Raw genomic sequence first — 13,637 nt, forward strand, 5'->3', positions numbered from 1 at the left:
GATCAAAGAAGACTTCCAGTCTGCGACTCCTGCACTGCACACCCATCCATTCACGCTGCGATCTCCTCTGATGAGTTATTGCCACAGTGGGATGGAATCGGATTGAGCGAGTCAAACGTTGACGCACTTCCCGGGTCAAAGATGTAGCTTCCTTTCTCTGCATGTCTGTGTTCTGTTCTCTTTTTTTTCCTTCCATTCTGTCCTTTCCAGCGCTGCCTGCTTCCCTCCCTGGAGCACAGTGAGGCAGGGAGTGTGTCACATTGCTGTGCGTGTGTGTGCGTGTATGTGTGTGTGTGTGTGAGGGTGGTCTTTCAGATGCTCATCATCTTCGCACACAAATAACCATCTATATTGCAGATCTGACTGATGTAGAAAGTAAACCTGCTGTGCTGCCGTATCACCTGCTGGTCCAGAATACTTCAGTCTCACTGGAACCTAAACTTCCAAAACTGTTACTTCATGTCAAAGAGATACAGATTTCAAACATATTTTTAAACCTTTTTGTGACATTAAAGCATCCACGTGTTTCACTGAAATTTAATGAGCGACTCTAACAGAATATAGAGCTCCTCCCCAGAGCTCTATAAATATGTAAATACGTCGTTGAAGGGTTAATAAAGGAGCGATGCAGTGATGACTTATTGAAGGTGGAGATTCAGAAAGAACAGAAGTATTTTAAAGAGAGAGAGGCCCAATTTGACACCATTAAATCATGAAGCAATATTTCTTTTAAGTCGTATTTGATATGTGCAGCAATATAGTTAATTGATTATGCTATGAAATGGTACAATGTGGCTGAAAAACAGATAATACTGCACACTATGTGAAGTTACTGTGGCCACAATCAGTGGTCAGTCACTGATTGTCAGTCAGTCAGTCAGTCAGTCAGTCAGTCAGTCAGTCAGTCAGTCAGTCAGTCAGTCAGTCAGTCAGTCAGTCAGTCAGTCAGTCAGTCAGTCAGTCAGTCAGTCAAAGTTTATTTGCAAAGCACATTCCAGCAACTGTCAAAATGACAGAAAAAGTTATAAACTCAGAGCCAACTCTCCAATAGAACAGTGCAGATCCAGTCATGCACAAACAAAGTGGCTTCCTTTTTGTTTTCTCTTAATAAAAGGGAGTTTCCTAACTTCTTGAGTATTTTTTGTCCCGGCTGCTTTGGTTTAGGAAATTTTTTAGTCTGTTCCAAGCACCATAAACTATTCTATTAAGTTCAATGGAATAAATGTGCTCTAGACTTTTATTAGGTCTGTTTAACTTTACAGAACTACTTGCTATAAAATTGAAATGAAAAGTAAACACGGCTATTGGAAGAAAACTCCTTGCTAATAGTGAAATTCTCATGCCACACTTTGGACGCCCCTACAGAATGTACTGTTGCCTTGTTCCATTACATAAAATCACTATGAAAGATATTAAAGCAGGTGGCATCAATATGAAAAAGTAACATTTTCATAAATCCCCAATACGATCTGGAGCCGTATAAAAGCCACTGACTGTTTGGAAATGTATTCCTTAGCCTCATTATAACCGCATGGGTCACAAAGCAGACCGCTAGCTTACATAATGACAGAGCATGACTGCAGCCAACAGAGGTTTGTCTCTGTGCTGAGTGAAATAAGAAGGTAGCAGCAGTTTGTATGACTGGAAACAGACCTGATGAGACAGAAAGCAGAAGAAATGTCCTGCACTGCTGCAGAGACACGCTGGAAAACGTCCCGCTTCCAGCTTGACCTGGAGCGTTTCCATGGAAATCAGGTTTCTCCCTCCCAGAGTTCATCTCATAAGAGCTGAAGGTTATTCGTGGAAAGGCTGAATCTTGCAAAAATTAACTTCCAAATTGACACAAACTCTTGAAATGATGTTTGAATTGAGAAAAATAAATAAACTGCCAATATTATCACTGATCGGAGTTTTTTGGGGGGTTGGAGAGATTGCTGCTGAAATAAAGTTTGCCTTCGATTTTTATTCATATTATTAGTTTGGTCATTTTTGCCAATTTCATAATTGTCTTATTATTTTTAGCCACACTTAATTTTATTTCCCGTTTAATGTTTAACCCACCTGTGATGTTATGATCATTATGCAGCACTTGGGTCAGTTCATGTGCTGAATAAAAAAACTTTGACTTGACTTGATTGGAGATGGGCTCTATCACTTTCATTCAAGTCCCAAAATAAAAGCTGTTGTTTTAGTTGTTCTTTTTTTTCTTTTCTTTTCTCTGGAATCCACCACTGCTGTTCCAGTCAGCTGAGAGCTGGGAATACGCCTCCACTCGCATAGTTAACACATGATGATTCCCAAAGTATTCAGCCACAAGCCCTACCTTTCAGCCAAGATGCAGCTAAAAACAGCAGCGGAGGGCGATGAAAACGAGGATGAGGATGTTGTCTTCCCTCTGCTTCTCTTTCAGAATTCACTCAGCGTGAGCAGTGGGTTCTGTCTGGAAGTGGGCCCCTGGGGGCCAGTGCTGGGGTGCGAGGGGAAGGGGCGGGAGTGTTACCGGAACACGTTGCGATACTGCGGAGGCAGTGTTTGTTTATGCCTGTGGCTTCTGTGAGGAAAGGAACATTACATTTATTTTATGCTTCAGAGGAAAACAAATTAATATTTAATCTGATTCCGAGATAATTTTTGAGATGACTAGAGGAAGTTGGAGGATTAGATAAACTTTATTAAAAGGGAAGTGTTATGTGATTTCCAGGCACATGTGGGCATTTTGTAGCACAGTCAAGTAACTATGCTTCACTCACAATCTCACCTGGATTTACGCCTGGACTTTGACTGGGCCATTCATGAGCATGCTTTGTCCCTGCCAAAGGAAAGCATCCACATTACATCTTCTTGGATGGATCACTAACGGTGGCTTTATTTTAGTCTCCTCAGCAGTTCCAGAGCAGAGCTCCCACCTGAATGCTGGATCGCTGCACGTCTTCTTAAGTTTGTTTCTAATAGGAAGTGAGCAATGTGAAAGAATTATAAGATTCATTTCAGGGGTGAGGGGAAGGATGTTTTTATTTGCATTTGATTAAAAATGGCATGTTTTATACAATTTTTTTTTCGTGCGGTATTAATGCTTTTCTCAGCAAAACATGGTAAAAATCTTCATTTCCCTGATAGCAGTCAAACCCTTCTCATATCTGACCAACTTTCTGTATGTGTCCACTGGTACTTTAAGGGCTTATCTTTGTTGATGAGCTCTGAGCCTGTGAGAACGGAAGGCCTCTTGCCATGACCCTAATCTTTCATTTCTGTCGTGGTTTCGCTATCAGATTGAAGCCAGAGCTGACAGAGGCGCTCTGAGACGCTGATATTACAAAAACACTGTCAGGAGAATCATTCTGGAAAGATTACGTTCGGCCGAAATCAGAGTGTTTTATTATTTTATCTTTTTCCCCAACATTAAGAGACGGCTATACCGAGTCACCGTTGACCTCCAGCTGCCAGTTCCAGACTCTAAGGATTTGTTCAAATCCTCCTGGACCTGGAGAACGATGAGAATCTATCCGGAACATATTTCATCATCATCCATCATTCCATTCTTCAAACAATAACACTCAGCTTTCCTCTCCCCTCTGGAAAACTGGATCCGTTCACCTGTATGCTCTCAATAGACCTTACAAACCCTAAAGCTGCAGTAACTTTTAGTAAAACATTTTTTATATGTGGGTTGAAGCTGTCGCTATGTCGTCACATTATAAGGCAGATAATCTGTGAAACAATCCGTCTCAGTTGCTTTCTCTCAGTGCTAACTGGAAACAACCAATCAGAGCCAAGGGAGGGTCTTAGCACCATCAATCACGCTCGTGTGCACGCTCTGTCTTTTCAAAGGTTATCTGTTTCATATTATGCTGCTTCAACAGTATAATTATTTTTTTAAAATAAATGTTACAAACTGCAGCTTTAACGTAATGTCCAAATTGTTTTCAGCTGTAGAGTCTCATCCAGACCAAAATGACACCAAACTGGTGTTTATTGGACAGCAGTTGTGATTATCACTTCAGAAACTTCATGTTTGTCTGAAGACAGCAGCTTCTTCTATTTCCATCACAGAAAAGCATATTCCACAGCACTGCAAATAAATATAGTTTTTAGTAAGTTTCATGTATTTTTACATGCCACACTTAGTCGCTCTGGGTGTGACTAAGTGTGGCACCTTCTAGGTTTATTTTCTTCCCTAAACAGAACAGACGCTTAAAGGTGTAAAACAAAGGTTCACGGGATCCGTAAAAATAAACCATTATTACTGAAAAAAATTTTAGAAGCTTGCAGAAAAGCTTTTGTTCAGTTAAATATCTTCACACTGAGAGGAAAACAGGCCCATTTCATCACTTCCTGTCCCGTAACGTTCGTCCATTGTGCCCCTGGAGTGCTGCACAATCTGTCCCCGGCACAACTCCCTTCCTCTGTACGTTGAGCCGAGCCCGACCCAAACCTTCGTCCTCCTCTAATATGACAGCTGGCCGGTGTGGCTGGCATCTCTGCTGGAAAATCCTCAGTGAGTGAGCTCATATGGGCAAGAAAGGGCAGGAAGTGGAATTTCCTTGCCAGGGCTGACCTCAAAAGATGCTGTAATACCTGCATCACCAAAACCCAGGATGTGAATCTGAAGGGAGCGGTGAAAGGAACAGGATCAGGAGCTTTGTCCTAATGAACTTCTTTCAAGTAATTAACGGAAACGAGTATTTAAAAGTATATGTTGAATATCCCTAAAAAAACAAACAGTAAATAGATTAGAGCTGAAGCGATTAGTCGTATTCATCATGATGAACTGATGATTATTGAAATAATCGTCAACTAATTTAGTAATCATGTTATAAAAAAAGGTCTGAGAGGATAATTGAAAAATCCGTAGGATGTCTCATTTGTTTTCATTCAATTAATCTATTAACCATCAGAATAATTGATTCATCGATTACTAAAAAAATGAATACAAGATAACTAAGTGTGTTGTGGAAGACATGGATTCACTTCTGGAAGATGAAATTACTGCTCAACTACTGACTGATGATTTATTGTCATGTTGTCTATAAACACCAAGAATGAGAGAATAATACCAGCAGTCGAGAGTTACAGTAAAGCTCTGGGTGGGTCATTTCTTCCCTGACTTTATTTTAGTGTCTTTGGTAAACACTCGTCATCATGGCCAGTAAAAACATAGCCAACTCCTCCACTACCCTAATCATCTTCAGCTCAATGTCACACACTTCTAGTTAAAACTAGAGCTTTTAACACTCAAGTGTTTCCTGAAGCAACCAAGGAATTCTCAGGTTTCCTCTCCAGGTAGGAAATAACCCACTTTATCTGGATTTTACTATTATTATTATTATTATTATTATCGAAGGACCAAATGAGCCTTTGATTGTTTTTCCATCTCAGGTTTTTGTCTCAAAACAAAGCGTTTGTTTATTAAAAATAGTGATTGACCTTTCAAACCCTTCTGGTATAGTTATTTGAAATTCTCTTTAATATATCGAACAAATGAATGAAAGCATATTTTACTGATATGATACATATTGGATATGTTATTTTCTATTTCAGATATCTCAAACATACTGAATAGTCAGAATGACAATGTCATAGAAATATGTAGAATGTGAAATAAAAAATACAAATAAAAAAGTATTAAGCTTATATATAATGTTCTTTTTTTCTTATTTTATTCATTGATTTTTTAATTAAACGACTATAAATGTCCGGACAGTAGATTGTGTGCGCGTGCGTGTGTGTGCGCGCGGTGTAAGTATGAGGCTGTCAATGGCGGTGGGCGGAGCTTGGTGACGTCGCCCTGATTGCGACCTGTGTGTGCGTGTGTGTGGCCGTGAATACAGGCGGAGCAGCTCGAGGATGGAGCAGAGGGACCGGGGAGCATCCGCCTCAGTTCTCATGCCCAAAACATCGCCTTCCGCGCGAGAGGATTCGCCTTCATTCCACGCGCAGAGTTTGGATTCCGCTCGCGTTCATTCGCGTCCTCTCTTCGTCGCTGACAGCAGCCGCGCGTCGGTCCTCTTCCGCCGTCTGACTGCGAACGCGGCGCCGGTTCTGGCTTTTATGTCCCATTGAAATTCTACTGGTGGGGGGTAAAAAAATAAAAACAACCCAGTGTGATACATTTCACGCGAGGTTTCACACATTCAGCTGGACTGCAAAGTCGCTCTTTCAATCGAAATGGATGAAGACAATCATGGTAAGCCTGGTCTCACTGGTTTCCATGGGATGGATGATGGATGGATGATGGATGAGTGAGTCAGTCAGATGAGATGAGGTGCTTATTTAGGTTTTACACCCAAAACCCACAAACGGAATGAAGTGTCTGTCGCCTATTCCCAGTTAGAAGGCAAAACAAAGAGCCTGACAGCTTCATTAGTGTTCATTTTCACTGCTGCTGTTTTAGAAACGTCAAAGTAATGAGTGTGTGTGTTTGTTCCCTGACGTCTTTCAGCTGTGCTTTGATGTTTCCTCACCATCATCTGGCGCCATTTGAAGCCTGCAAAGTGTTGGGGATGATCAACTGAATGATTGGCAGCCCTGCAATAGCTAGTGTCATGTACAAGTTACAACCTCAGGCAACTTTTTCACATTTTGTCGTGGCGCAATCGCAAACGTCAGTGTGGAAATGTTTGACAGCAGTAGTAGACAGTCACAGGAGAACTACCATCCTGAACACACCATCCCCAAGGGGATTTTTTTTGAAAGCGGAATCATGCTGTGGCACCAAAACCACTTGAATTACTTCTTAAGAGATGCAGCATTTATTTTCTTGTGAAGGATTCCATGCGATACAAATTTCAAAAGACGCAAATCAACCTGTTTTTGCAGCAGCTTTCTATGCGAAACTTTACATGTAGGCGGCCATATTGGATGTCGGGGTTGCAGATAGATGTCCAACTTCAATGCTCAGAATTCGGGTTTTGAAAGGTTTTTGATTGGTTTTCAAACACCTAACTTGGAGGTTTGAACATCTGAGTAAAAACTGTTATGTGGATGAAATGGAGTCAGAATGTAAAGAGTGTTTGATGGGAGACGTTAGAGAGCAAAGAAACTTGTACAATACGTCAATGAGGGCATTTAAGGACATTCAGAGAGAACAAAAAATACACGGCAAGAGATAACTCATGCCCGGGGTAATACACTGTGGAATTGTGGGAAATGCAGGAATTTGTCACAAGAAATGTATTCATTTGGTACGCTTGACTTTGAAACTTCAACTGTCTGGGAAGTGTGTGTGGAGTCCGAGCAGCTAATGCAATACGCACAGCATGCTGGAGTATGTGGGTATTTTTATTCTGGAAAATTAAAGAAGAAAAACTTTGTGTGTCAATACAATAAAGGAGAAACTATATTTCATTGTACTTAATCCAGGCTGGCTATTTTTGAGAAATCATCTTAGTTTACTGTTGTCATTTTATTGAGACAGATCAATTTAAATTCATGTAATAACTGATGCATTTTGTGTTGTTACTTATAATTATACAAGATGCAGCTGAATTAACTAGAATCCGTATTACAATTCTGGGCTAGGCCTGAACAATAAATCAATAACAATATGTCAATTATCTGTGTTCAAAATCGACAGATAATACATTTGATAGAATGTTCAATAATTTAACTGCACTCCAATCCAGAACTGCACTGCATTCTGGGGGATGTAGGCAGAGGTAAGGATTTAGCGAGCTAAGCTAGCTGAGTGGCATCAACTAACTCACTCTTTGGTTACCTGGCAACAACCTTTGAGTAATTAGCATTTTCAGGTTTCACCACTGTGCCTCATTTGTGTCTAAAAATAAGAAACAGTGTGGAGCTGAAACTGTAGATGAAAGGTCACAGCACCGGTTTGGCAGTATTTCAGATAGGTAAAACAAAATGGCTGATCAATAATTACCAATATTGACTGATATGAAACGCCTATATCATGACATGTTTTTAGGCCGTATCGTCTGGCCATATATCTGGGCTGATAATCCGAACCGCCATGTGGGGCTGCGGATGAAGCATGGTGTAAACAAACGGCTGTAGTCTGATAACAAACTGAGAGACCAGCAGAGCCAGGAGGGACGTCACGTCCCCTTACTATGAGCCCACCTGCATGATGGAAATTCATCTGATTCAAGCAATGCGTCTCTGTTTTGTTGTAATATTCACAGACCAACGGAGCAAGATTTGCATCAAGAGTTACATCTTAGTGAGCTTGGGTGATAAGCAGTCGAAATAAAATTAGCATAAAGTTTGTTCTTATCGATCTGGGTCATGTTACAGGAAGTGAAAGAGAACAGAGGCATGCTGTCCATGTAGAGGCAATCATTAACACAGCTAACTGAGTTCTGTTGAGTCTACACACACACACACACACACACACACACACACACACACACACACACACACACACACACACACACACACCCACACACACACACACACCCCCACACACACACACACGCACACACACACACACACACACACACACACCACACACACACACACACACCCCACACACACACACACACACACCCCACACACACACACACACACACACACACACACACACACCACACACACACACACACAGTCACACCTCACTTAACATCGTTCACGACCACGCTTTGATATGCAGGTTATCACAACTTTGGCACTTAGTGTTGCTATATCTGGCTCTGCCAAACTCCCTGAGTTTAATAGAGACGAACCTGGAGCTGCAGCCTTTAGTTTAGCGGGTCGGCTGTATGTCTGCTTCCAGTTTGCACCCCTATGAGTTTCATAAAATGGGATTGGGTTGAGTTCAGCCTCACAAATGTTTAACTGGATGAAGAATGAGCATCAGACCACAGGCAAAAGCGGACATTTTTCTCGAACGGGGCGGTGCGTTGTAGGTCTGAGGTGAACCTGCACTGCAAAAACACAAAGTCTTACAAAGTCATTTTGGTCTAGCTTTTAGTGCAAATTTCTCAGAACACTTGAAAGAAGTGCTGATTTTTTTTCATGAAAAAGTACTATTTCCATTGACAGATTATTTCATTTATAGAAAGATATTTTCCCATGTTATCAGTAAAATAATCAGTCAGTGGAAGTAGTACTTTCTCATCAAGATTAATAAGTCATTTACTTAAAGTCTCATATCTAGCTGAAAAGTTGGATTAGTTTTGCTTTATTTCAAGTGTAGGAAATTTGAACTAGAAAATAGACCAAAAAATACTTACTTACAAAAATATTAGGATTTAGTGTTTTTACAGTGTTGCTGTTGCTTGTGAATCCTGCAGATTCGCTGGAGAAAAGAAAACAAACTCAAGCAGTAAGTGGAAATGGACAATTTTCATAGCTGAACGGCTTTTTCCAAAAAGAGCTGGACTCATCAAATGATTTTAAAACTGAGAAATGCTGGTTATGAAGCTATTTGTTTTTCGGATTTTTGTACATGGTAAAGAGGGTCCAACATACCCAGTGGCTTATAACCAGACTTGGCCGCAACAATAAATTAAAAAGTACTTTTAGGAGTTAAATAAAGTGTCTTGGAAAAAATGGAATAAAACAAAAATGCTCTCAGACATAAAAAAAAAATGTTTATGTTTGTGCAGACAAAATGAAAAAATAATTGCAATAATATTGTTGAAAGAAAATGAATTTGTGTGACCTGTGAGTACTTTAAGTAATAAGGACCATTTTGGCACCTGGGGCAAAAAGGTTATGTGCTTCATCAGGAAGCAAGCTCATGTTTCAGTAATTGTCTTTGCAAAATCACCATCACCACACATTTCACATGACATATTGTGCCCAACTTTTTTTAATGTTGTCTCCATGGGGAATGTATATTTTGTGTCAGCTTGTTTTTGTTAGCTGCTCTTCAAACTGAAAAGTCAAGAACACATGTGATTCAATGAGGCGGAGATGTGCTGATTTTTAGAAAATGGCTGCTGAAAGATAGTTTATCACAGTTGTCTATAGTTAGAAAGTTTGGAAACCCATGTTGTAAACTATAACTCCTACCACTGTGATACCCATTGTGGTCACTAATCAGTTGGCTTGTCTTTGTTGTTTGTGTGCTGCAGAGCAGACGGGGCCTGGCCTCAGCATGGAGGAAATCATCAACAGACTTGAATAGTTTTTATATATATATATATATATATATATATATTATATATATATATATATATATATATATATATAATATATATATATATGTACATATAACTCACAAGTCTAATTTTAGCAACATTTTATAGTTGGATGGAGAAGTGGGGGAGAAAAAAAACACAAAAGCCAAACTGGTGTGGGAAGCAGAGCAGTGAATGTCTGGATGGAGGCCAGGGTTTGTCACAGCTGGCTTTCCTGAAGTTTCTCCGCTCCACAGCGTCAGCGCGGAGCTTCAGTGGCTCAGTATGTGGCTGTGTTCTCCTCCACAGCTCCACTGTCAGCGGCTTCACTGCAAAAATGTGAAATTTCACCGCTTACTTTTTAGTACAGTTTCTAAAGACGCACCGATCCACAATTTTCACTTCCGATTCAGATATCTGAGGTTCAGTATCATCTGATTAGATACAGAAAAACAGCTGAATTAACTTAAAACATTTCTTTTCTTTTTTTTTCTTTTAAACATGGACATAAATGTACTGAATTACAAATTTATTTGAGAACTCGGTTCCACTACAGCACACTGAAATACAGCTACCACTTCACAAGCTTGGTCAAACATTAAAAATTAGGAGTAGAACAGCCAATGCAAAATAAATAATAAAGAAACTGACAAACAAAACCCAAACTTTTGCTTTCGGCAAACATGTAAAAAATTGTTCTTCCCCCAAAGTTCTTTGAAATTGTTCAGAAAGTACAATTAGGAATTCAAAATATGATTTAAAGTAAGTAATAAACCAGGACATCTCTCAGAGCACAAATCATAGATTTAGGTTGAATAGATCTGGCACATTATCTCCAATACACAATCTTGTTTTTTTTTATTTTATTTTTTTTAATAATATTGGACCCATACAGATAAAAATATTGGATTGATGCATCTTTACGTTAAATAACTTATAAGTAACAAAAAGTAAACTAATGCCTTTTATGAAAAATTACTTGTAAGATAGTTTTGTCTTATTTCAAGTACTATAAGATATTTGCACTAGAAACTAGACCAAAAATAATATAAGACTTAGATTTTTGTGTTGTTTTTTTTTTTTTTGCAGTGTTCTCTGTAGGACACTTGCTGAAATGTTTGTCCTTGTCGTTCTCTGATGGTGGGAAACCTTTCCGTCTGTTCTCCTGCATTCGTAGCCACAGATTGAGCGTTTGCTGAAATAACAAATCACATCAGGCTGCAGCAGGTCTGCATTATCACCAGGAGCTTAAATGGTAGAGTCACGAATGCACAACCCTTCCTTTGTGATTTCCCCATGAAACAGCATCACTAAAAGCAAAAACAAAAAATCACATCTCTCCTCAGACTTTTCAACAATCACCCCCCCCCCCCTGGACTTAATAACCATCTAATTGTGCGCAATTATTTCCCCCAAAAAAATTTCGATCACATTCGCCCCAGCGGGCTTGATACCCGAGATAGAGCAGCTTTGGAGAGTCAGACGGCGTGCGTGTCTCTTCTTGGCGGTCGCAGCGCTGCAGTTCTGGGGGAGATTAGTTGCTAAGAGGGAAAAGTTGGTGTAATTAGGGTGTGGAGCTTGTTGTGGCTACGGGGCGAGTACGTGGGAGGATGTGAGACTGTCAAACAGGCTGGAGCTGAGTGGGAGGCCGGCCGGGGGGAGGAACTGGTGGGTCACAAACAGAGTTGGGTACTAACTAGTAGCATTTTTGGAAAAAGTACTTTAAAGAGTATTTTTTATTACATGGTGCTTTTTACTTTTACTCAAGTAATTTTATTATGAAGTATTGCTACTCTTTTTTGAGTAAAATGTCTGGATTCTCCACCAACTGAATAAAATGTTTTAATCAATTTCACCAGACCTGAAGTTTTTAAGTTTTATATTGAAGAAACAGATTTGGAAAAGAAAATATTTTTCCTGCTTTTGTTATTTTTTTCTTACTTATTTGAATATTGTCATTTTTGTCCTCAAAAGTACCAACATTTTCACTTAACAAAATAACAATTTGGTATATCTGATTGTGTACATTTTACATTTTAACATTAAATAATTGATCATTTAATCAGTTACTCTGTGCTTAAGTAGACTTTTTACCAAATACTCTTTTACTTTTACTTGGGTAATTTCTTGGACGCCTGCTTTTACTTTCTTCTACTTGAATAAAAATATGCTGTATTGTGACTCTTACTTGAGCACAATCTTTCTCCTGGGGTAGTGAACGACTCGTCTAAAGTCAAATCCCAACAAGAACATTAGTTTTTTCCCCTCCCAGGTGCTTCACATCACTTCTATAAGGTATAGGTCTAGTGATGATTTATTTATCCAGGTATTTTGGCAAACGTTAGCCTCGTTGTGAGCCAGTTTCGAAGATTACAGGTCAGAGAAATGGGTGTAAAGAAGCTAATAATGAGTTTATCTTCATTGTCTCGGTTCTTTGGAGAAACGAGACAATGGTTCTCCACGCTGCACAGGAAGTTAAAGTTTCTATGTATGGCAAGCAGATTTGGCCCCCGGATTGTTTTCACTGAGTCTGCATCCTGACAGGGTCAAAGGCAGATCATAAACTTAATTACGTGCCTGATTTAGAAAAAGATGCAATGAGGGCGGTGAAGAAATGTTCACAAGCTTGCTAAGTCATTTTGTTTTCTGTGAAAATTTACATAGAAAATGTCATTCTAAGAGTTCTCTCTTTTTATGAATGAGAAAGCTAGTTTTTAAACATTTTTGTTTTCCAGAAATTTTACTTTGTCTGAAAAATCTGCAATCTTGAAACTATTATTTTGATGTAAGAAAGGAAATAGAAGTAGCTAATCACAGAAACAGACCTAAAAGCCCTGAAGAAGCATCCACTATTAAAATCCTTTTGAACCATTTTGGGTAATTGGTAGCATAGAAATGTTCCGCAGAGGAAGAGAGACAGACATAAACAACTTGTTAGCATTGGAAAAACTGTTAGCTACTAACATTTAGCTAAAGACTTTTAAATGTCCTGTCAGCGTTTGCTTCTCATTGCCTCTTGTTTGTGAACTAGATAATTTTGCACTGAACAGAAATTCTCTAAAACATAGTTTTAGATTTATGATGCTTTACTAAAGTTGTGAAAACACACTAAGGAGCATCTTTATGTTTACTTGACATTCAGACCACCTCAGACACATTCATCCATCCATTGTCTGCCACTTATCAGAGGTCGGGTCGCGGGGGTAGTAGCTTAAGGAGGGAGGCCAAGACTTCCCTCTCCCCATCCTCTTCTTCCAGCTCCTCCGGGGGAACCCCAAGACGTTCCCTGGCCAGCTGGGAGACATAGTCCCTCCAGGGTGTCCTGGGTCTTTCCCGGGGCCTCCTCCCGGTGGGACGTGCCCGAAACACCTCCCCAGGGAGGCATCAAGGAGGCATCCTGACCAGATGCCTGAGCCACCTCAACTGGCTCCTCTCGATGTTAAAGAGCAACACACATACCTTGATGCACATTAATTAACTTCCCAAGATCTCTTCTATCTCTTGTTCTTGGTGGTACAGCCAATGAGTGGCAAAGAAAATGAATGCCACTCCTGA

At 39.8% G+C, this 13,637-nt stretch overlaps 1 protein-coding gene across 1 annotated transcript in view; it reads left to right on the forward strand.

Moving 5' to 3' along the window:
- The first annotated feature begins 5,824 nt into the window (after window positions 1-5,824).
- The window catches only part of LOC129352238 (cytohesin-3), a 38,898-nt gene continuing 31,085 nt past the window's right edge, over window positions 5,825-13,637 (forward strand). Inside the window, exon 1 of the mRNA XM_055021113.1 lies at window positions 5,825-6,184. Within this exon, the coding sequence (XP_054877088.1) occupies window positions 6,166-6,184 (19 nt within the window). The 5' untranslated portion in view covers window positions 5,825-6,165. The remainder of the gene's footprint in view (window positions 6,185-13,637) is intronic.

This window comes from Poeciliopsis prolifica, unplaced genomic scaffold, assembly GCF_027474105.1.
Source record: "Poeciliopsis prolifica strain line A6 unplaced genomic scaffold, Auburn_PproV2 SCAFFOLD074, whole genome shotgun sequence".
Taxonomy (NCBI): Eukaryota; Metazoa; Chordata; class Actinopteri; order Cyprinodontiformes; family Poeciliidae; genus Poeciliopsis; species Poeciliopsis prolifica.